At 35.9% G+C, this 22,074-nt stretch overlaps 1 protein-coding gene across 1 annotated transcript in view; it reads right to left on the bottom strand.

The window, feature by feature from the left end:
- Window positions 1-6,521: 6,521 nt before the first annotated feature.
- The window catches only part of LOC113225644 (roundabout homolog 2-like), a 28,136-nt gene continuing 12,583 nt past the window's right edge, over window positions 6,522-22,074 (bottom strand). The window contains exons 2-10 of the mRNA XM_026458012.1: window positions 14,349-14,678; window positions 13,452-13,605; window positions 10,773-10,903; window positions 10,305-10,577; window positions 8,902-10,218; window positions 8,489-8,822; window positions 8,219-8,391; window positions 7,284-7,633; window positions 6,522-7,200 (exon numbers count right to left, since the gene is read on the bottom strand). Coding sequence (XP_026313797.1) covers window positions 6,619-7,200; window positions 7,284-7,633; window positions 8,219-8,391; window positions 8,489-8,822; window positions 8,902-10,218; window positions 10,305-10,577; window positions 10,773-10,903; window positions 13,452-13,605; window positions 14,349-14,678 — 3,644 coding nt within the window. The 3' untranslated portion in view covers window positions 6,522-6,618. The remainder of the gene's footprint in view (window positions 7,201-7,283; window positions 7,634-8,218; window positions 8,392-8,488; window positions 8,823-8,901; window positions 10,219-10,304; window positions 10,578-10,772; window positions 10,904-13,451; window positions 13,606-14,348; window positions 14,679-22,074) is intronic.

The raw sequence follows: 22,074 nt of genomic DNA on the forward strand, positions 1-22,074 counted from the left end.
AGAACCTTCTACAAAAACCATATCTATTTATTCTTTTAACAATTGTAGGATACAACCAGCGCAAATCTAGGTGCCTTAGACCTGAAGTCTTAGAACCCTCCTAGGAAACCAAATCAAATATTTTCTTTTGATTTGTAGTATCAAGTGACGAGACGAACAAGTCATGCGCCTTATGGTAAGCTACACGCCTGTCCATAACAGTTACAGTGCCACTCAGAGCTTTAAATTGCAAACATCTAAGGGGCACTGCCACTGCGTCCGTCACCTTGAGTAGTTAGTATAATTGACAAGTCCCATGTGCCTGTAATTTCACCAGCACCCTTTCCCCCCAAAACCGGAACACAGTAACGCTGACATTACTGCTTGGCGGCAGAAATAGATAAGGTGGCAGTAGTTCCCTGGACGAACTCTTTCACATGGAGCTCTACTGCTAATAAAAATATTATTATTTATGTAAACAAATCACATTTGAAATTATCAATCGGAATAAACAGGGTTACTCATTTGTAAGACTGATTCTCCTGAGAAGAAAAAACTAAACGGGTTACTATCGTGAATTACATTTTCCACAAAGCAGCAATTCTGTGTTCTGTAGTCAGGGACTGTGCGCTGTAGTCTGTGTGTCTGTAGTGATTCACAGGCGCAAGGAGTCTTCAGACTTTATAACGACGTTTTTCTTCGTAGTTAGGGAGAGTAACTTATAAATTAAAGGTACGGGTTTCTTTTTTAACCGACTTCAAAAAAAGAGGAGGTTCTCAATTCGACTGTATGTTCTTTTTTTTTTTTTGTATATATGTTACGCGATAGCTCCGGTATTTGTGAACCGATTTTCATGTTTCTTTTTTTGTTGGAAAGGGGGTACTTCCATAGTGGTCCAATTTCATTTTGAAGAAAATCATCCACCTCAAAGGGTGGCTGTTCACGAATGAAAATTCATTTTTATAAATAGCACCTAACTTTAATTTAGCAGCAATTACTTTTAGCAATTATTTAGTTATTTTGCTATTTCTCCAATTCAAGGCGTTTTTCCCTCGATATACTTTGAGTAGTGTCGTAGTGAGAACCTATTTTTATTATCTCCAGTATCAAGTCCTGTATAGTGGCGAACTAGGGGATATTTCAATGAAACTTAGCAAATAGACGTAATTCCACGTACTTTTGAGGTCGGTTTTTTTAGTACTCTGTACTGAGATTATTATTACAAAAAATTTAAGTGCGCATTTGACCTCCATCGCACCTGAAAGAAAGAGACGATGAGGCCGACGATGGAGCATGCACACCACAAATAACGCCTATTCACTATCGCCTTAAAAAGGCCCAAGTTATAGCATTCAGGGAATAAGTCTGCAGGCAGGAAATTCCACTCCATAGTCGTTTGCCATATAAATTTGGAAGCGTAACGCTTCGTGTGAATCTACATGCCAGTACAATGTTTCGAATCCTCAGTTGAGGAGCAGATGTTCTCTCATTGGCACACATATTTACAAGATGGTTAACGTGAATAAAATCCCAATTTCATTAGTAATTCAAATTATTTTTATTAGAAAATAGGTATTCAAAGTCTAATACAAAAATTAAAAATAGTCTCAGGGCATTTTTTGTTATTGTTTTGATGTTAATCAATATCCAAACGGTATTCACATGTTACACATAAAAATAGGCCTTCATTCTGTTATATTATTAAAATTAGTAGACACCTTGCTATATCTAGTATTGATATACAGATTTTCTATGGAACAATGGTTTTACAATTCAGTTGCATAATGCAAGTAGGAAATTCGAATTGACCAATCCCATTATTGTAAATTGTAAGTAACACAGTTATCAATTTCATATCAAATAGTGGAATTTTAATACAGTCGCGTAATGCAAATAGGAAATTCGAATTGACCAATTGCATTATAGTAACACAATGTCAATTTTAAAAATACAAGCTACGTGATTGGTCAAATTAAATTCCATTTTAATACTATAGTGAATGTTCCAGAACAACAATTGTGACTGATAATTTATATTAATACTTGAATAGTTATCATGAATACTGAAAATTAACACAGATCACCATATATCCTTTTAGTTACTACAAATATGTCGTAAATGCCAAATAAATATATTCTCTATTACACGTGCCTACGTCTTATTACACAGTGCGAATAATAGGAACTAGAAGATTGTGACTTTGTAAAGGAATATCAGCTTCTAAAATCTACTAATTGTGGCACATAAGAAGCAAGGTATCTGGTAAATAAACGTAATTAAACAATCGGATGAACGCTATTTCACGTACGAGTTACCTTTACAAGCGACCAGAAGTAAAATTGGTCTCTTTTTAGGTGAGCCATAGTCCGAGGAACTCAGTGGTGCAAAAACGAATCTGAATTTGAACTCATTTTTGAGTTACCTCCCCCTCGCTCAAGAGTCTTTTAGGTTACTACCCTCTCTCTATAGTATAATGACTTAATTTGAAAAGTAACCTACAAAATAAAACCAATATAATTCGCACTGTTAATGTAATAGTGTATTAACTCAAAAGGTGTATTTTTTCAGAACAGATGAAAAACTAATTACTCACTTCCCGTGAAATATTATTAAAATTTATGTATTTATACAATAAACAAATTCCTACTTTTTGTTGAAAATTAATAGGGAAAAACAATGTCATATTTTTATGTAAAAAAGTTTGTCTCATTTTGATTTAACTAGATATCTTTCGTTTGTTTTTCGCGATATTTCAAAGGCGGTTTTAATGGCGTATAGAGATTAAAATTTTACATTCACCAATAGTATAATCTTGAATTTCACATATTTTGAGTTACGAACCTATTGTAATAACAGTGCGAATTATTTATCATATCAAATAGAATTTTGTCATATATGGCCGGTACCACGCATGTAATTTAAAAAAAATCTATTTTATCGGTTTCCTAAAAGTCACTTTTGGAATAAGTCACATTTTTATTATTGAGCGTGAAATTTCGCACTTAAAATCATAACTAACTAACTCAAAACTGTGAAATTGAGAAACACGATTTGAGAATTAAAAAAAATATCGTATAGATAATAATTTTATTCAGTAATTTTTTTTCTTTCCAATTTTACAATTTTCAGTTATGACAGTAATGGGTTTCATGTGGGATTTGTTGACTAAAATATCAAAGGGAAAAATCAACATGACTTGACCAAGGAGATCTACTTCCATTCTCCGTCCGACATCTGCCCGGAACAATTAGACCAAAAAGACCAAATTAAAAAAAACGCATGATGCGAATAAAGCTACATACTTTAGAGTCCATACTACCACAGCTCGAATTTAAATTTTTGTCGTACAAATGCGGTTCACTTTGCTTCGGTCGAGCGACAGGGACATTGGCTTTATTTCATAGTTTGTTTTTTACAAACGTAATGAAATCCATTTGAAAAATGTATTTCGTATACTATACGTGTGATATTTAGTTCAGTTGATATAAAAAAAATCATTGGTACATGTAAAGCACATATTGAATACTACGGTTTTCTTGTAAAATTTCGAGGTAAGTTAGTGTCTTTTTTCTATAGTGAAAATTCTTAAGAATCAAGTTTTCGCACCATCTACTAATTAGTGTTGTCAATTTTACTATACATTTTTTTAAAACTGATTGATTCAATAATTTTAATGTTATTCAGAATCAACCAAAGCCATTTGGGATTGTATCGATTCTTAATAGTGTCGTTTGATTTTGTCAAATATTACTTATTCGACAGCAATTGTTTCGGACAAATCGCACAGCTATTACAATAGTGTTATAGCTCAAAATATGTGAAATTCAAGATTATACCATTATTGAACGTAAAATTTGATTCTCTACACGTGTATAAAAATGTCTTAAGAATATTGTAAGAAACAACTAAAAAATATCTAGTTAACTCAAAATGAGACACGAGAGTTCTGGCCAAAATAGTCCTTATTCAAAAATATAGAATTACTTTCTCTTTTATTTTTAAATGAAACTATAATCTATATATACATTTTAATTATCTTTAACGGGAAACGAGTAAATCGTTTTTCGTCGATTCTGAGAAAATACACTTTTTGAGTTAATACACTATTGTATTAACGGTGCGATATATCGAATGGGGAATGAGAGTAGACCCCAAGTTTGTATAGTAATTATAAAATACATGATGATGTCAAGGACTGTTATGAAATAGCATCCATCGTAAAAGGACATAATACTTAACAAAGGCAGTCTGTTCTCGAATCGAAGTATAAAGGCAACTTCATTTACGTATTTACAAAATAATAAACAAGGACGATAGCAATTATTGTATCGGGATCAACAGATCACTTGCTTGGAGTTATGTTCAGTGCAGATCTGGAAACGGTAACTTATTCTATTTTCGGGTCATTACACTGTAGGTTAGAATGCAAATTAAGGCTATAGACCTAGACCGAAATAAAGCAGATAATAAATAACTCATAAAATATTTATATATTTTGCCCTATATGATATTGCCTTCTGGGAATAACAACCCTTGTAGATAAGTGTTAGGTAAAGTTAAAAAATGAAAGTTATAGTCAGACCGTTTGAGTTTGCTCGCGCCTTAGGTGGCGGCACGGTGAGCGGGGGACGGATTTGCAATGTCTTTGCTCGCTTTTTGTTCACTGAGTCGTAGTATCAAGTAATTTTATGTTATTAATTAAAAAAAAAGATTTGATTGGGATAAAAATGAAGTAGGTTATAGCAGAAAAGGCATGAAAGTAAGGTGAATTTGTAGGAATCACAGCTTTGCGCTGGATGAGCAGTGGCAGTCTTAAAGACAATGACGAATAGTTCAGTCTTAGAGTAAGATCGTGTAGTAACGAGGACAGAAAACATATTGCATGGCTTTGGTTATGTAGAAATAAATGACATAAATAGAAATAGATACAGCATAAAAAAGATATATAATGTAACATTAAATCATAATATAAAACTGTTGGTAGATATCTAATTGTATATTAAGTATAACAATCAGGAGACTAGGTCTCACTTCCATTATTTGCTTTACCCTGTTCAGGGTCCATAATTTGATCTCAATATTAGTAACAAAAACATCTGTAACGTACATTATGAAACGCAAGTAGATAAGGGTAAATAATAAAAGAATAATAAAATAAATGTAGTAAATGTAAGTGAAAGCGTAATGACAAGTAGATCTTGATATACATATCTTGATCAGATCATTGAAAATACCAAGAATAAATGAACATATATGATGACTGACATAAGTGGAGTAGGCAAGAGAAGTTTCATGGACCTTGCTTACCTCGGTGAAATAAAGAGGTGTAAATGTATACATAGTTAATTATTATACTGTGTTAAGATACTCATATCTACTTATAACCGTAATTGTATAAGACAACACAATGATTGACAACAGCTGAGAAAAAAGCGTTTGAAATAAACAAGATGTTGTTTAAGGTGATAACGTAATTAGTTTCCAACTGGGTCTACCAAGCATAATGATAGCAGCAATAACTAATGAATTGAATCATGTTGTGATTGGTTTAAATAAGAATCTATCAAATAATCAAAAAGTTCCATTGACTGGATCACGTTTCATTTCTGTCTTTCTCTCCTAGTTCCGCACTGAATAAACTCCCACGTCCTTATAACATTTCTTTAACTATGACATACTTAATACAAATATATGATATGCAACCATACAAGTTGTGCTATGTAGTAGTTATAACAAGTGGCTATATAACTCATATCACATACCTTACGTAGATAATAACTTTTTTAACGCTTCATTTGAATTCTTCTCACAACTCCAAAGTTACTTTATATTTAAGAATTTTATGGCACATTATATAAACAAAGTACGAACTCCTAAGTTAAAAGAAATTAATACAAATGAAGATATTTCTTTTGTCGGCGGGTATAGTGAAAAACTCACGTGAATTGAATAAATGGGACACTACACAATAAAAATTAGGAGTTTTCTTTGAATTGAAGTTTACTTTAAGTCTAGGATAAATATTTACACTACCAGTTACTTCAAATTATTGCCAAGCGTTAATTTGCTCCAGGTTCTATTTACTCGTGCTTAAACTAATGATATTCAGATTACAAATTCGTTTATTGATATTCAGACGGAGATACCAATTGAACTCTATCAATTCCAATAATAACATCATAGAAACATGCATTAGAATTGATATTAAATTTAACACCTCACCAAGACTCGTAATTGTCAGACCTTTTAATAGATATAGCGTATTTACATTATTTACAAATTTAAATGTTTTTTACAAAAGACTAGGAATAATTTATGATAAATAAAAGAAAATATAAAATCTATAATAAAATCAAACTCTGCAAAATGTGCATTTCTAAGCACGACATAGGCCACACATTCGATATTCAAGTCCTTATAAATGTTAGGCCACAGAATCATAAAATAAATGCCATTCAGTCTCTTCTAACGAACGAAATTCGAATCCTTTCAAAATAGTTCTTTAACACGATACACAAAAACTGCAAAACGTGAGGAATCTTGCTTTAGTGATGACGCTACAATGCACTACACAAAACGGGATACATCGGTCTATACGTCCGTTTGGCACAAATCGCCGAAAGCCGGCAAGGCGTGATACTACCGCGTGATCGAATCGACACGAGGGTGTGGCGCGGGCGGGGGATGCGTCGGCGCAAGGGACGGTTGTGACGCTCCACTATTTCCATGTCTGAAAGATGTGAACCTCGCCAGTGTACGCGTCGCATCGTTGTCAAAGTTAGGCCTTTCGTATTGATGCTGTGGTCGTTGCCTCTGTGGCTGCATGGCTTGCAGCTCATCGTAACCTCCGTCTTCCCCGTAATTATCATCATCTGACGTCTCTTCACCAAATGCTCTATACGTGGTTTCCGTTTCAGAATTTTTCCTTGAGTTTATTCCATACGTTCGACCTATCAGCGATTGTGTCACATCAGTCTTTGGGTTCTTATCTCCTTTTCTTTCTTCTAAACTCTGGTTGTACCTCAACTGAGCTTTCTGTGTTTTATCTAATGACGGCAGATCGTAAAATTTTAGAACATTGGGATGGCCATGAAAATATTTTTCACTGTACACATTTCTATTATAGTAGCCACCATTACTTGCTGGATACAATTCTTCATCTGGTATGTAACGATTGTCGAATGTTTCTACGTTCTTTCCTCCTCCTGGTGGGAACCAACCCTATAAAAGAAATATGATGTTACCATTTATAAGCAAGTAAAGTTTACCTACAGCGCATTAGGTTTGAATACGAAGAAACTTACCAATGAGCTGACACACTGTCTAGTATTTGCCACTAGAGTAACCGAGGCGTACGCAGCAGGCGACGTTGCTGTTTTGCTTGTAGTATTCCAGTCATTTCCATTTGCTCTCGCTGATGTCACCTCCGCATATTCGGGTAATGGTTGTGCTACTTTATCGTACTCTGAATTAGTTTTCTCTTTACTCTGACCCGTCTGAGTGCCAGACATACACAAACCGGGCTGATTTTCCATCCAAAGTAATGACTCAGTCTTTGTGACCGTGTTCTTATTGTAGCAACTGCTAAGTGGATGAGATAGGGAAACAGCCGCCTTAATGTTCATTTGAGTCACTAAGCTGGTTCCATTTGAATCTAAAACAAAGACCAAATTATACAGTCACTCATCCCCAATCATTAGTACGCATTATATCAATTTCATAATTCAAATGTAAATCATTTCGTTTACTGAAGGTTTAAAGGATGAAAACGCAATACAATACAAACAAAGCGAGGGAAATTGGCTTAAAGGTAACTGGGTGAGTCAACAAACGAATCGCCTCGAGAAAACAAAATAGAAAACATTTACATTTACTGGGTCTTTATTTCTCGGATTTGTATCATTCCTTTGTGAGCCAAACGTGGATGCAAAGTGAAAGAGATCCAGTGCGCTCACGAGAGGGCTCATGCTACCTTTCAACTCGAAAGTAATCTAGCGCCCCCTCCTCGTCGCACGGCAAAGCCTGCTTCAAACAAACGCTCGCGCCCGGTGCCACCCCTCGACACCCGAGGAATGTTTTTAATTTTGAAAGCCTGATACTGATTCCGCGAAAAAATAGAAACGAGATAGCGTGAATAACTATTTCTTTTTCTTGCAACTACGACATATGATACTTGAATAAATTTTCTCTTTATGATGTTTCTTCACATTAAGTAAATTTAATTATTATAAAAGCTTACCGTAAATGTTAGGAAGAGCAGATTTTTTAGCGAAAATGTTGTTCTTTCGAACATAAATTATGCCGCCAATCACAATTATTTTAAACAGAACAATCGCTCCAATCAAAAAGTAAAACCATGTTTCCATCACGAAATCCCCAGCGACAATCGACACTTCCCCATTGATTGGATATCTGAAACAATAATACATATAAATTGACAATCGTAAATGTGATTTTGCATTTACTCGCAAGATATGAATATTATTTTTGTTTTTTTTTAAATATTTACCTTGATAAAGGATCCAGTCCAACGGAACGAGAGTCAATGTTCAAATACACTTTTTGACTAAAGGGACCCAATCCTACTATAGTCTCGGCGGCAATTTGAACTGAATAGCTAACTCCAGAAGTTAAATTGGTCATGATAAGACTTGTGGCTTGCTGTACAGTTGCATTTATGGCCACCATTGATTTGTTAGCCGGTATGTCCAGCCAATTGACAACAACATTGTAACCGATGATTGCCCCATTTTGCAAGTGGGGCTCCGGAGGGGACCACTTCAAATGAACTGTTGTGGTATTGAATATATACATTTCAATATTCGTTGGCGGGCCATTGGGAACTGAAAAATAAATAAAACGCTATAGCAAACTTTGAGAGATAAAAAATAAATCAAACCGGAAAATATTGTATACATTTACCATCATCCAAAGTTTGCGCTGTTCTCGAATTGGACGGCTTTCCTTCAAACTTTTTATAAAACGGAACAAGGAAAAACTCGTATTTTGTATATTTTCTCAAAGATGTTATTTCATATCCTGACACGTCATTGGAATGCAGAATAGTTTTCATTTCATAGTCGTTTGTTTTATTGTCAAGTGGTCGATAGTAGACAAACAATCCTTCCAAATAGTAGAAGTTTAAAATTTCCCACATTAGCTTAATTGTTTTGGAGTCTATCGGAGTAGCTTCTATAAGCTCAACAATATTATCTGTCATGATATTTTTTCTGAACTCTGTATTATTAGAAAATACTCCAGTATCCCACACAGACGTACCGTCTTCCCCAATTGTAACGGATTCTGAAATACCACTTGGCGCAGACAATCCATGTGAATTCTCCGTTCTCACAATAAACATGTAAGTAACTCCGACCACGAGAGATTTCACGACGTAGTGCGACTCGTGCACCCTTTTAGCTAAAACGACCCATCCTCGTGAATTCCTTGGCGTATTATTCCCTGATAATGTTTCTCTTGAAAATACTTCCACTTGATATCCGAGTATGGAAGAGGATCCAATTTTATTGTTTTGATTCCATGTGATTGTAACACTGGTGTCGGTAATATTATACACTTGTGGCTTGGTGGGTGGGCCGGGTAATGAGGAAACATCGGCGGCTCTAAAGAAATGTATGTTTGGATTCGTTGGACTATCGACAAGTAAGACCCCACTCCACACATATTTGCCGTGTGGTGACGAAGCAACACACGTATAAGTCCCGCTGTCGCTTTTATCTAAATCCCTCAATATTAGAGTTCCGTCATTAGACACATTCCTTCTATGATTTTGTATTAACGCTTCCCCTTCGAAATACCAGGCAATGATTGGTTCAGGTGTGCCGATTGCCGTGCAGGGGAAAACTGCCATCGATTTTAGAGGTAACGTTTGATTTGAGGGTCCGTTTGTTATGATTGGCGGTGGGCGGTCATCGTCTGACGTCACGCTTAGTTTCCCCCTAACAAACGAACTACCAGCAAAGTTTACCGCCGAACACACTATCGTGTTTCCACTGTCGTTTTTATTTGTGTCGTTGATTGTTAGTACGGTGACTCCGTCGAGAACCGGGGAAGCGTGATATTTGCCTCTCGACGTGCCCGGCAAAATAATTGTTCTATTTCCTTCTACACTCCAAAACATCGTCGGCTGCGGTGTCCCAGTCGACGAACAAGTGAAAGTTGCTACAGTGCCGCTTTCAACATTTACAATATTTGGTCGCATTGTAATTGAAGGAGGATCTGCGAATATATTTGAGGTTATTAATTTCCAATAATCGTATGTTATGCACATTTAAAGATACAATTTATTTTCTATCCACACTTACCGTATACAGTTAAATATCCACTAGCACTAACAGCGCCGACGGAGTTGTCAGCTTCACAAGTGTACTCTCCTTCGTCTGCTAGAATGACGTCGTCTAGCCTTAGGCTTCTATCATCTAAGACTTTGACGCGCCCTAGTGGCATGTTGCCTCCACCAGCAGTGCGTCTCCACAGCACGTCTGGGAGGGGATCTCCGCCCACTCTGCATTGGAAAGTCACGCTGCCGCCGGTCTGCGCCACGACGTCTTCGGGGCCCGTGATTAAGTACGGCTTAACTGCACAACGAGAAATGTCCGTTGAATAACATGACAAAAGAGGCATTCGCGGAAGAAATGGCTTACGGCAAATTACTGCCAGAAATTAGTGCCATTTGATGCGCAACCGGGGACGGACCGCGACAAATCTCTCTTAGTCATCGAAGTGGAAATTTACGCTTGGAAATTCATGTGAAGATTAATGAGCGAACTCACTGTGTATTTTGAGCGTGGCGATGGCCGATTCCCTCGTGCCAGCTGCATTTCTCGCAATGCATTGATACCTACCGGCATCGGTTTGCCTCGCGTCTTGTATTACGAGACTGCCACCGTCTACTAAATGCATTCTGAAACAATATCGCTACATTTAATATACTGCAATTATTGCAACTCCATCACGCCATGAAAGAAAGGAATCTGTGTAAATAATTGTGAATGCATTTCATTTAGTTTGAATCAAGTGAATTGTAACAAAGTCATTGAAATGTGGGGCGGAATAATTCAATGCGAAATTAACATTTAATAAGGGGTCCGGTGAGTAAGAACTATTGAGATTTTTACTTGATTGCTTGTTGAGCTCTTCAAATATCCCCCTTCGTCTATAACTTTGATGTACCCTCGCTATGTTAATTATTTTTATGCTTCACCATACGTGGTATAACACCCTGAAGGAGTTTACCTCATAAAAATTCATAGACGTCGAAGTGAAATAAATTGGCAATAAAAGTTTGAAGTGAAATTCAATTTCATTTTAAAATCACAGCTTACTTTGTTCTTAACGAAAAATACAGGTTGATTTTTTATATTATTTTAAGAAACGTATTTTACTTATTAGTAATGAATAGCTCTTTCCATAAATATTCCAAGCAGCATCATCATTTCAGTCAAAAGATATCCACTACTGAATTTAATCATCTAGTTAGTTTTGACGGACCAAATTATCCGCTAACATATTGAAGGATAGAAGAAGTCTTCCTATACTTTAACTATGTTATTGGTAAACTTTTCCGCAAGTGGTTTCACCTACTTATAAAGACCTCGTCATGTGAAGTGGTGTCGAATTATATGTGATTAAGAAACGTGTTAATTTAAAGCTGTTTAAAACATAATTGCTAATAAAACTAGCTGAAATGTGAAACAAAGTTATATGGCGTCTGCGTATGAAATATCAAACGAATCTATTCGGATAGCTTTCCACAAGACTATCGCGTTTCCTTCATCCCACTTAGAGCGTGGAGTGCTCTCAGTAACTATCCTCAAATTCGCGTCTAACTGTGCTTTATCAGACAACCCATTCGGCAACTTGGATATCTCAAACTTCTCATTTTAATATTGTGACCGGCAAGTTTGTAGATTTCCTCTACCCGAAAGTTTATGGACGTAAGTTTTGGTTTTAATACCCGCTCGCAATTCAACCAACCATTGGTGGCCGCTTTATGATAGTTTTGAATGTTAAGGGTATCGTGTGCTTTCACGAAGTAAGTAAAGAAAACTGGGTAGGTACCTAATTAAATAAACTCTGAGTTTAAGTTTTAAATTAGACATTTATGATTGAAACATGGCTACACCAGGATCTCTTTCACTTCACTTTTGAAGATATTGAATAAAATGAATAATGTAGTGGAAGCTTAATAATTTAAGCAATTAAAAACAGCATGTTCACTATAAAATTATAAACACAGTGTTACACTAAATTTCTGGTACAATCGAAAGCACATCAAGCTAGGCAATTTGATTTTAGGCGGTCCTTTAAAACTGCATAAACGTAAAACAATTTGAGTACAACATTTAATTTGTTTTTACAAATTGATGTTATTAACAGTTTATTACACATAAAAAATTCTAACATGAATATAATATAAGAAAGTATTTGAAAGTTTATTGATAGAAAATTTCCTCATTTTATGTGGATTGGCGATGAAATTTATAGAATAACCACGAAACGATGGAGTGCGTAGTGGACAGATTAAGGCTGGCAAGAAAAGATTGACTCAAAGTGGCGATCGTTAGTCCCTGCCTACCCCAATGGAAATCCAATCATAATAAAAGTCATACAATATAGCGTTGGGTAATTCTACGTTGAAACATATACAATCTTTAAATATGTTTTGTAGCACTAGGGCTCCTTGTGAAAGAGTTCGTCCAGGCAAGTACTGCCACCTTACCTATTTCAGCCGACAAACATTAATGTGGGTGCTGGTGACAGCACATGGGATTTGTCTCCTTAAGACTCAGGGCGACGGGGCCAGTGACAGTACCCCTCAGATTTGAAGGTATGAGCGGTATAGCAACTATTATAGACAGGCATGTCACTTACAACAATAATAGTATTTGTTTTGCAAGGCTGCAAATTTGTCGTTTGATGCGAGTGTTTGTATTGAAACCTGACCAAGCGAAGGATTTCGAGACACAAGACGCAAAACATCTTTGTTGCTGAGCGATTCACACAACTTTTTCACCTCACTATGGCGAGCAAAATGATAGATGAAAAAAAAACAATTGAACTATCAACAAATCAGTGCAGTTCTTCGACGAATTAAAATAATTTAATAAACATAATTAGTTATCGTTGTCAATTTAATGTCAATTATAATAAGAGTCAATAAAAATACACCAACGGATTTATTACATAAATAATGTACGATAAATCGCGTAGTTGAAAGTGTCATATATGTTTTTTTTGCCACACAGTCCATCGTCAAGTTCGAACTTCAGAAACCTTTTCCACTAGCGTGGAGAAAACGCTTTTGCGCGCAGATTTATATTCAGAAAGAAAGCCTTTCCGAGCTAGTGAGGTAAAAATATTTATTTTTCTGAAAAATATGATTTTTTTAAATGGAAATTTTTCCATGTCCCAGCTACACTAGTTATATACATCTACATACGAGTACATACCTAGAGTCACCATCGAAGTGTAAAATCTGACCATTTTTCTTCCAATAAACAGAAGGTTCCGGTGAACCCCGAGGTGGTGAACACTCCAGTATCACAGTCTCTCCCTGCGCAGTCTGCGTGGACGCTGGCTCCAATCTGAATTCTTCTCGCAGGACTGGATAAGGAAATAAAAACTTGATTTTATACTAAAGGACTTAAAAGTTTTTAAAGCAAATGTTGACAATATTATATTTTCATTTTTTTAGATGAAACCGTTGTTGAAATAATAGAAAAAAGAGAATCAGAAAGTCTTGCATACACAGTGTGTTTTTTTTTTAATTGGGTCAGTATGAGGAAATCCAAAACCGTAGGAGACACAGGGAACTTTTTTTTTGAAAACAATTTTGGCATAGTTAATTTTTTGGTCAAGTGTGAGTTGTCCCTAAAAATGAATGAAATTCACTAGTTATTCTTATAATACTGATCTACTCACTTTCATGTAAGAATCATTTATTTTCATATCCAAATTAGAAAAAATTAGGACAGCATAATTTGGTAAAATTTTATGAAACGCTCTTCATATAATTTGAATAAAAGTTTCTAATTTTTTTATACGCTGATAGACTTGTCTATTACCATATATTTTTCCCGATGACCCCAATGCAATCAAATCCTCACAAGAAACTGAGTCGATCAGCACTAAAAAAAAATTTTGTTTATTTTTTGACAACTCGCGCTTGACCAATAAATTGACTATGCCAAAATAGTTTGCACAAAGAAAATGGTTCCTAAGACTGTTTCCCTGTGTCTCCAATCGCATTATTATGAATTTTACAGGAAATTTCTTGTATACTTTAATAAATCCTTAACGTACTTAGTCAATAGGTCCTAAATTGTTAAGCTAGTTAAAAAACTTACCAGCTACGTGTAGAGTTGCATTTCGACTTCTGGCTGTTCCATAAGGATTTGTTGCTTCACACCAATAGACTCCAGCATCAGAGTGGGCTCTTCCGTGAGTTGCTCTTAGGAAGAATAGTCCACCAGCCGGTAGAAGACTTCTGTGAGTATCTGATACCACTAATACCCCAGCCTTGTACCACCTGATTGTGGGTGTTGGGGAGCCTCCTGCTCGGCAGTTTAACGTGGCTGGTTGGTGCCGAGCTACGGTGACGTCTAAGGGCTGCTCTATGATGTAAGGTGCTTCTCCGCTGCTCCCGTAGTCATCGTTCAGACCACCGTTTACGGAACCTAAAACAAAAGTGGTATTTTCTCAAACATACTAGGAAATATTTGTAATATTTTTTAAAAAAGAACACAAAGAAAAAAAGACGAAAAACGTTTATGAACCACGCAACTTTTTACTGGCCTAGGTTACGAAAGTAAATATGAAAATACGCTTCCGTCCGCTGCTCTAAACTTTTAAATCTATGACTAACAACGAACTATTTAAACAGATTAAAATAAAACTGTCATAAACTATCTGAAAAAACAGCATCAGTGTCCGTAATTGCGAGAATTAAAAAATTAAAATTTTATTAGTTTTTCCAGTGCAACTTCTCTTTCATTGTTTTGTATTTTTTTCTTGTTTGAGAAAATTATAATACCTCGGCGGGAAAGAGAATTGCCCGACTCGCATAATACAAGGCCTGACTTTGCTGCCTCGTAACTCATTCTCTATCAGCAGCCAACTGGCTGTAACATGTATGGAGGCAACGCTGGTAAATTCTCGAATGTTCCGCAGCCACGATTTCTTCCTTCATCCAGAGTATCTCTTTCCCTGCACTTTGCCCATCATTATCAAGTGTACTAATGTGTAGATATCGTTCCTGATTACGTGACAGAGACATTCTTTCTTGCCTATTGATGAATGATCTCATTTTCTGGAACCTGACCTTCAGTGGTTGGACACTGAAGTTTCGGTTGTCTGCGGATAGAGCCGAATACAAGAAGCTAACGTGAAAAGGCACTAGAGGTAGAAGAACTCATTTTCGTCAGGCAATTGCTGACTTGACTGTCTTTTTAACAGAAAAAGTCTTCGGACAAAAAAATTGCCAACTAGGTCATAGTATAAAATCGATGGCTTGCTTTGCGCTGGCTATTTTTCCACGATAATTATTACAAACGATTTGAGTAAACGCTTGAGTACTCCACAATTACCCAGTTAGCTGAAGGTACTAATGAAAGCTGTCGCGTGGCCTCTCCCATTGCAATTTCCCGCTCGCATACAAGCTTTAAAATTTACTAACAAAAGCATTCTATGCTAAGGTTTATTTTAATAATAGATGGAGTATGTCATTTGCAGCTACTCTAAAGCGGAGCACAATAATAATGAGCCATAAACACAGGCTTGCGAGACTGGGCTCCCCAAAGAATGGTGGGACCCTCTAGTATTTTGCTCTGTTTACAACGAACGCGCAGATGTTAGTTTTTGACACTTGAATTGATGCATGTCTATTGTTGTGCTTCACTATTATTGTTACGACGACGTAAAAATCGATCAGCGGAAAAATAATCGATTCGGTGTCGGTATTTTTCGGAGTCGACTTCGGGGACATTCTTGTTTTTTTGGTCAGAATCAATAGGGATTTACTTTTTGTTCAATGTAATTGTATTTATTTATTCACGTGTCCCCATGCTGTGCGATACAAGGGCTAATCTATAATTGAATCTACATTCGATTTGCCAGGGTTCGATTTTTATGCACAATCCATGGTTTTGTTGTTTCACAATTTTGGGAAGCTTTATTATTTGACCTAATTTCGGTAGGATAACAATATTATCCTATATAGAGTGGATGAAGGGAATTCAATTCTGTTTAGGAAACCACAAGGGTCGAATCTTCACCGTTTGGACGGTTGTTCAGATACATAACGAACAAATTTAAGATACTACACATATTTCTGTAGGAATGTTGTTTAAATTATTAATTAGTTTATTACGTTGAAAGTATAAGTGTTTATATACAATATGTATATATTGTATATAAACACCGTGGTATTAAAACCGTGGTATTAAATTTATCTGCACGTATTTACTTTTCCAGGGTTTATTGCAAGATGTATAAAATATTATTTTGTTGATCCCTATGGATACTTAACTGTTGGTGCTTTATCGCACGTAAAACTAGCTTTATGAGTTGCGTGGAAGTTATTTTAACGCGTATCGATTTATTTTAACATGACACATCTGAAATATTGCCAGTATCTTATGCGTGTTAACTTTTACGAGGTTCACGTAACGAACATGACGCGGTTTACATATGAAGATTACATTTAAAAGCTGTAGCTGTAGCTGTACTAATACGTACTTCATTTTGCTTATGTCGAGCGCCAGAGACACTGCCTATATTTCAGAATTTGTTTTTTTATAAACGAAATTGAAGTCACTTGAAAAATGTACATCGTATACTATTTCCTAAAAGTCACTTTTGGAATAAGTCACATTTTTATTATTGAGCGCATTAACTTACAAATAAATGGACGACGGGTCTAATACAAAAACCACGATAAAAATTTCCCAAGTCAACCTATTTAAACGTAGTGACATGTAAAGGAATATGAAAAAGCTAAAACGTTGATTTTAAATTGTAATGTCATCGCAGTACTGTTTAATTTTGCTTGCTTCGCTGTCAGTCAAACAAACGAAGACTAAAGCGTGAATGACGCTCTGTATACGATTTTGACGCCCTATAAGTTCGGACACTTTTTAGCACGTAACATAGGAATAATACAATAATACAATTTTCTTATACAGTTTTAATAAACCAGGTACGAAGAGGTCAAGGTGCTAGACATGAACCGTTAGAAGTGGAGGAGGCTACACCGAAAAGCGTCCTTATAAAAGGTGATCATGATGAAACGGGACAATTATAATACTATGCAACAAGGAAATAAATTGAAGGAATTGGAGAGAGAAAACGAGACTTAGGACTTAAGAAAATGTTCTTTAACAAGTCGTTTGAAGGAATCAAGAGAAGTTTCTTAAAATACAGAGGTTTTTTATTTTAACTTTCTACGCATCGCACCTTGGATGGAAAGGCCGTGCCTTCAAATACAAAAAATTGTGACGACAAATGCATGCCTTCGTTTTTCCATCAAGGTACCAATGCTCATAGAAATAGTATAACATATTTTAAGACATCGTCAAATGTGTTTAGCACAGCCCTAGACACAAAACTTGCAACTCGTTATCTGTGAGCTTTACAAGTGTAAGTTAAGCCACTTCGTGTTACATAGTAAAATAATCATATCATGGACCCCTTCGGGAACAACAAAGTAGAACGGAAGAAAGTATAAGTAAGCTGTTTTCAACTGTTCCTTTAGGTTACAAGTTTTAATTTAAGTAATAATTAATCTTAAATTTTTATTGAATTGATATTCAATTATTTTTTGTGAAATTACTCTACTAGTTTATAATCATCTTTTAATGTTTTTTTTTAATATTTTATTCTTTCGAGTTCTTAGGTTTTCGCGATTGTTACACATAGGAAATGAAACTATTTTTTCGGAAACCAACGTTTCAAGCCCCTTACAGGTCCCATGGTCACGGTTGACTTAGGTGGTACAGTCATCGAAATGTTGGTTTGTTTGAAAAAACAAATATACGCGATTTAAATTCGGAAAAATAGTTTAATTTCGTTTATTTTATCATTTGTTTCGTTTTTTAATAAGTCAGGTAAGTTTTTGTGGACATGACGTATGGGTTAGATAAATATAGAGTTAATCTAGATCTTGTTAAAATTAATCTATTTATAAGTGATAGCTTGAAGGAGTTTAAAGAAATCTATAATTTTACTAATAAGTGGAGTGTGAGACAATATTGAATATGTCGAAGCCAGTTATCATTTTAAACGTAATGTAACAGAATTCGATTTGTTGTTTCCGTAATGCTTTACGAAAGGATAAATCTGAACTAATAATATCACGCGTTGCTTTACGAATAACTACTTCGACCATGGTTTTATTGTTTACAAATGTCACGTCAGTTCGATCAAACTGGGTGAGATCACAGAATCGAGTATAAGTATAACCAGATATAGAGACGAAATGTCATTTAATTTGTATGAAAAGCATTCTGCCAAATCATTACTATGACAACTGCGCTCCGATTGGCCAGCCCGAATTCGAAATAATTGACGGGTGTCATCAATTGTTTCACTTCAAATACATATTTAATATCTAATTACCGATGAAATTTGGTTTCGTTTATTTTGTGATTAAATGTTTTGCTGTTTTTCCCACACCACCGAATGAAACAGCCCCCATTGTTAGAGATGTTATCTTTATTACAATAAATACAGAATATTTTTGGAATATACGGAGACGTACACACAGGTAAATTGTTGGTGCTGCACTATTTCAGTTTTCTAATTTGTGATTTCAGCGCCAACGAGAGTTGATATTTAAAAGTGATACCTATAAGACCCATTAACCTGATGACTTGCCAGGAATGGATGGCCCTTATTTCGTCTCTATTTCCGGTTATATACTCGATGGGCCACAGAGAGGATAACGTTGGTGTAGTTCGAGTCTGTTAAGCTTAATTAGTAGTCTGAAGTACTCTCCTATCCTCCGTGACCATCATGTCATAGGACCATATCAGCATGGTCCTATGATATTATGGTTATTGGCAGGGTTGCCTAGGCTATAGCAACGATCACGATTTGACAAGATGGTTTTTATGTGTCAGTGAGTTGAAAATGAATTACTGGCGGTCCGTCTCTGTGAGTTTGCCGAGTGACACTTAAAATCTATTATAACCTAATTCATCTTTTGTGCTTTTGAACTAATCACTGTGAAAACTGGACGAACGAACTGAATGCAATGAACTGAAGTTATTATTCACCGCCGGCTTAGCGAATTGATAATGAATAGTAAATCGATCAATTATCAAATAATTCTTGACTTAATTCAGTTACGAAGGTGTTTCCCCATTACTCTGACAAATAGTAAAAGCGGTACAAAAGTTCTAGTACGCCAATTTGTGTTATAGACGTACAGGAATGAAACGCAGGCGAGCAGCTGTGTAACGGTTGTATTTTAAATTAATTCTCACAATAGTCAAGAATTACACTAAAAGCAGAACATCCCTTAAATAGACAACCAAACCAACTCGTCGTCTAAAACTAGTGTTGCTAATTTACAACGGCAAACGTTACTTATTATACGTTATATGAATCAATTATAAATAGCGCCATCTATTCGTCACCAATGTTACTATGTACAAAACAATGTCATCTAGTGGCAAAAGCTAAAATATTTACAAGATTTGTAATAGGTTATTATTTATAGGCGTGATGCTGGTATAGTTATCATTGAATAAATACTGTTTTAATTTATTATTGTGTACATTAAAACGACAATGTACTTTATTACTATAATATAAAGTTTACGTCTTTCCTTCATTCACGACTATAGAGGATTTTTACCATCGTTTCACACCGCGTTGTGATTTTAAAAAAGTAATATCTTTAAAAGTCCCTTTCTCTATTCCTAAATCTACAAAACCATAGATTTTTGACATTGAAAACGTGAAGTAGGGAGCCATTTATCAACTACGCACGCGACTACGCGCGAGTAGTTACGCGCTATTGTTCAAAATCTTTGTTAAAAAAAGTTTGCGAGGGTGCGCTCTATGTCCTGTCCCCTTGCTAATTTACGCGCGCACATGTTGACACGCGGCGTAAGAAAAAAATAAATAAAAATAGGTTATAGTGACACGGTTTTCGCATTTGAGACGGCAGACACGCGCCCGATCGCCAAACGCTCCAAGTCAGTTTCAAACATTTTTTGTCGGGTTGAAATTGATAGCTCGGCCTGAACTATAAACTCTTAGGTGAACATTCGATTGCACTCAGTCAACCCGGCGTATATAGGTTTATAGCCGTGTTAAGTGGCGCTCCCTTTGAGCCGAAAAAAGAATTTAAATTTGACACAAATCTGGCTTTGCGATAAAAATTTTAAACCTTGTAACTCTGCTGACACACTCGTAAGAACATCAAAGAGTTCCAGTTGCAATCTTTACTTTGATCATCGAATAACATCTTGCCGATGCGCTGAAATACAATTTAATAACATGACATCGCTTGTAATTGTGCAAGGCTCCATGAAATTTCTCCAGTTCATAACTGTCACCCTATGTAACTTGATAGCTGTTTGAACGTCGAATATCTAATTCTAATGGCAGTGATTGGCTCCCTTAGGAGGTAATCATGATTTTTCGAATTTTGTACACGTGTTCAACTGCGGGCCCCTTTTGCAACGCGACTCCAGTGAGTGGATTGCCGTCATTATGCTCTATCAAGATTTAAAAGAAATTTTTGGTTTAATTGGACGTACGAGTGCATTTTCTGTGCTGCGTATATATTAATAAATTGTAACTAATATTTCAAAAAAGAACAGTTCGTTACTAGAATGCTGACCGTCTAAGCGGAAAATTTGATACTCAATTTGAATTTATCAATTATCGTTCATGTATGCAAATTGCCGCTATAAAATCTTTGTGCATTTTGAATCAATTTAGCCTTTAAATCTGTTTCAATTATAAATTAATAGATAACTTTGTTGAGATCCATAAAAATGCAGGCTCATGTGTGTTGGTGTGAATATAAGTGCTGGGTATGTATTTTAGTGCAATCAATCAAAGTATAAATAAAAATTCCAAAAAGGCCAGGGAAAGGAGAAGTAGATAGTAAAATACGACAAACAAGACAGATTTTTATAGCGAGAATATTATTCAAGGATTTTTAAAGCCGTGTATTTGAGTACCTTTAACATTAAATGAAATCCATGGCCATTGATGAGACATATTATATGGGTTGACAATAATGTTGAATAGTAAAAACGAATCAGGGGAAAACGTAAACGTAAGACCAATTTTGGAAATTAACTTTTCAAAATTGGTATTGATCTGATTGTTCTGGGTACACTCTAAGTGAATTTTTAAGTTTGAGACCAGGTAATTGGCGTGGTTGTCTAGCATATTGTGTGTGTTTGTCCGCGAAGCTTTACAACAAATAAACATCGCAAGAAACACTCATCATCACCAACCAGCCTTTACAACATTGATCGCAGACTTTAACTTTGGCACTAATATTGAATATAAAACACAAATTGCAGCCAAAAAACTGGTTATGCTTAATAAGGTTAAGCGATATTTCACGCCTGGACAGCGCTTAATTTTATACAAAGCACAAGTCCGATCTTACATTGAGCATTGCAGGCACCTATGGGATGGCTCGGCGAAGTATCAACTTGAGGCTCTTGATTCGATTGAACCCAGAGCCAGGAGACTTATTAGCGACGATAACCTCGAATCTAAACTTCATATTTTAGTCCATCGGCGCAAAGTCGCCTGTCTCTGGCTTTTCTACGGAATATATTTCGGTGAGTGCCCATGAGCTCCATTAGCTCATCCCACCGGTCCCCTTTTACCATCGGACATCTGGAAATGCGGCGGGATATCTTCCTTATTGGTCGATATTCCCTTCAGGCGTGCTAAACGCTTTTCATCATCTTTTATTATGCGCTGCCAGCAGCCTTTCGGTGATCGTCACTCTGTCTGGCTAGAGGGCTATATTTACCGAACCGTGGTCTTCATGTAATGTACGTAGGAATATTTTAGATTATTGTACAAACAAACATTA

This window comes from Hyposmocoma kahamanoa, unplaced genomic scaffold (assembly GCF_003589595.1).
Source record: "Hyposmocoma kahamanoa isolate Upper Pololo Valley unplaced genomic scaffold, ASM358959v1 169, whole genome shotgun sequence".
In the NCBI taxonomy this organism is placed as follows: Eukaryota; Metazoa; Arthropoda; class Insecta; order Lepidoptera; family Cosmopterigidae; genus Hyposmocoma; species Hyposmocoma kahamanoa.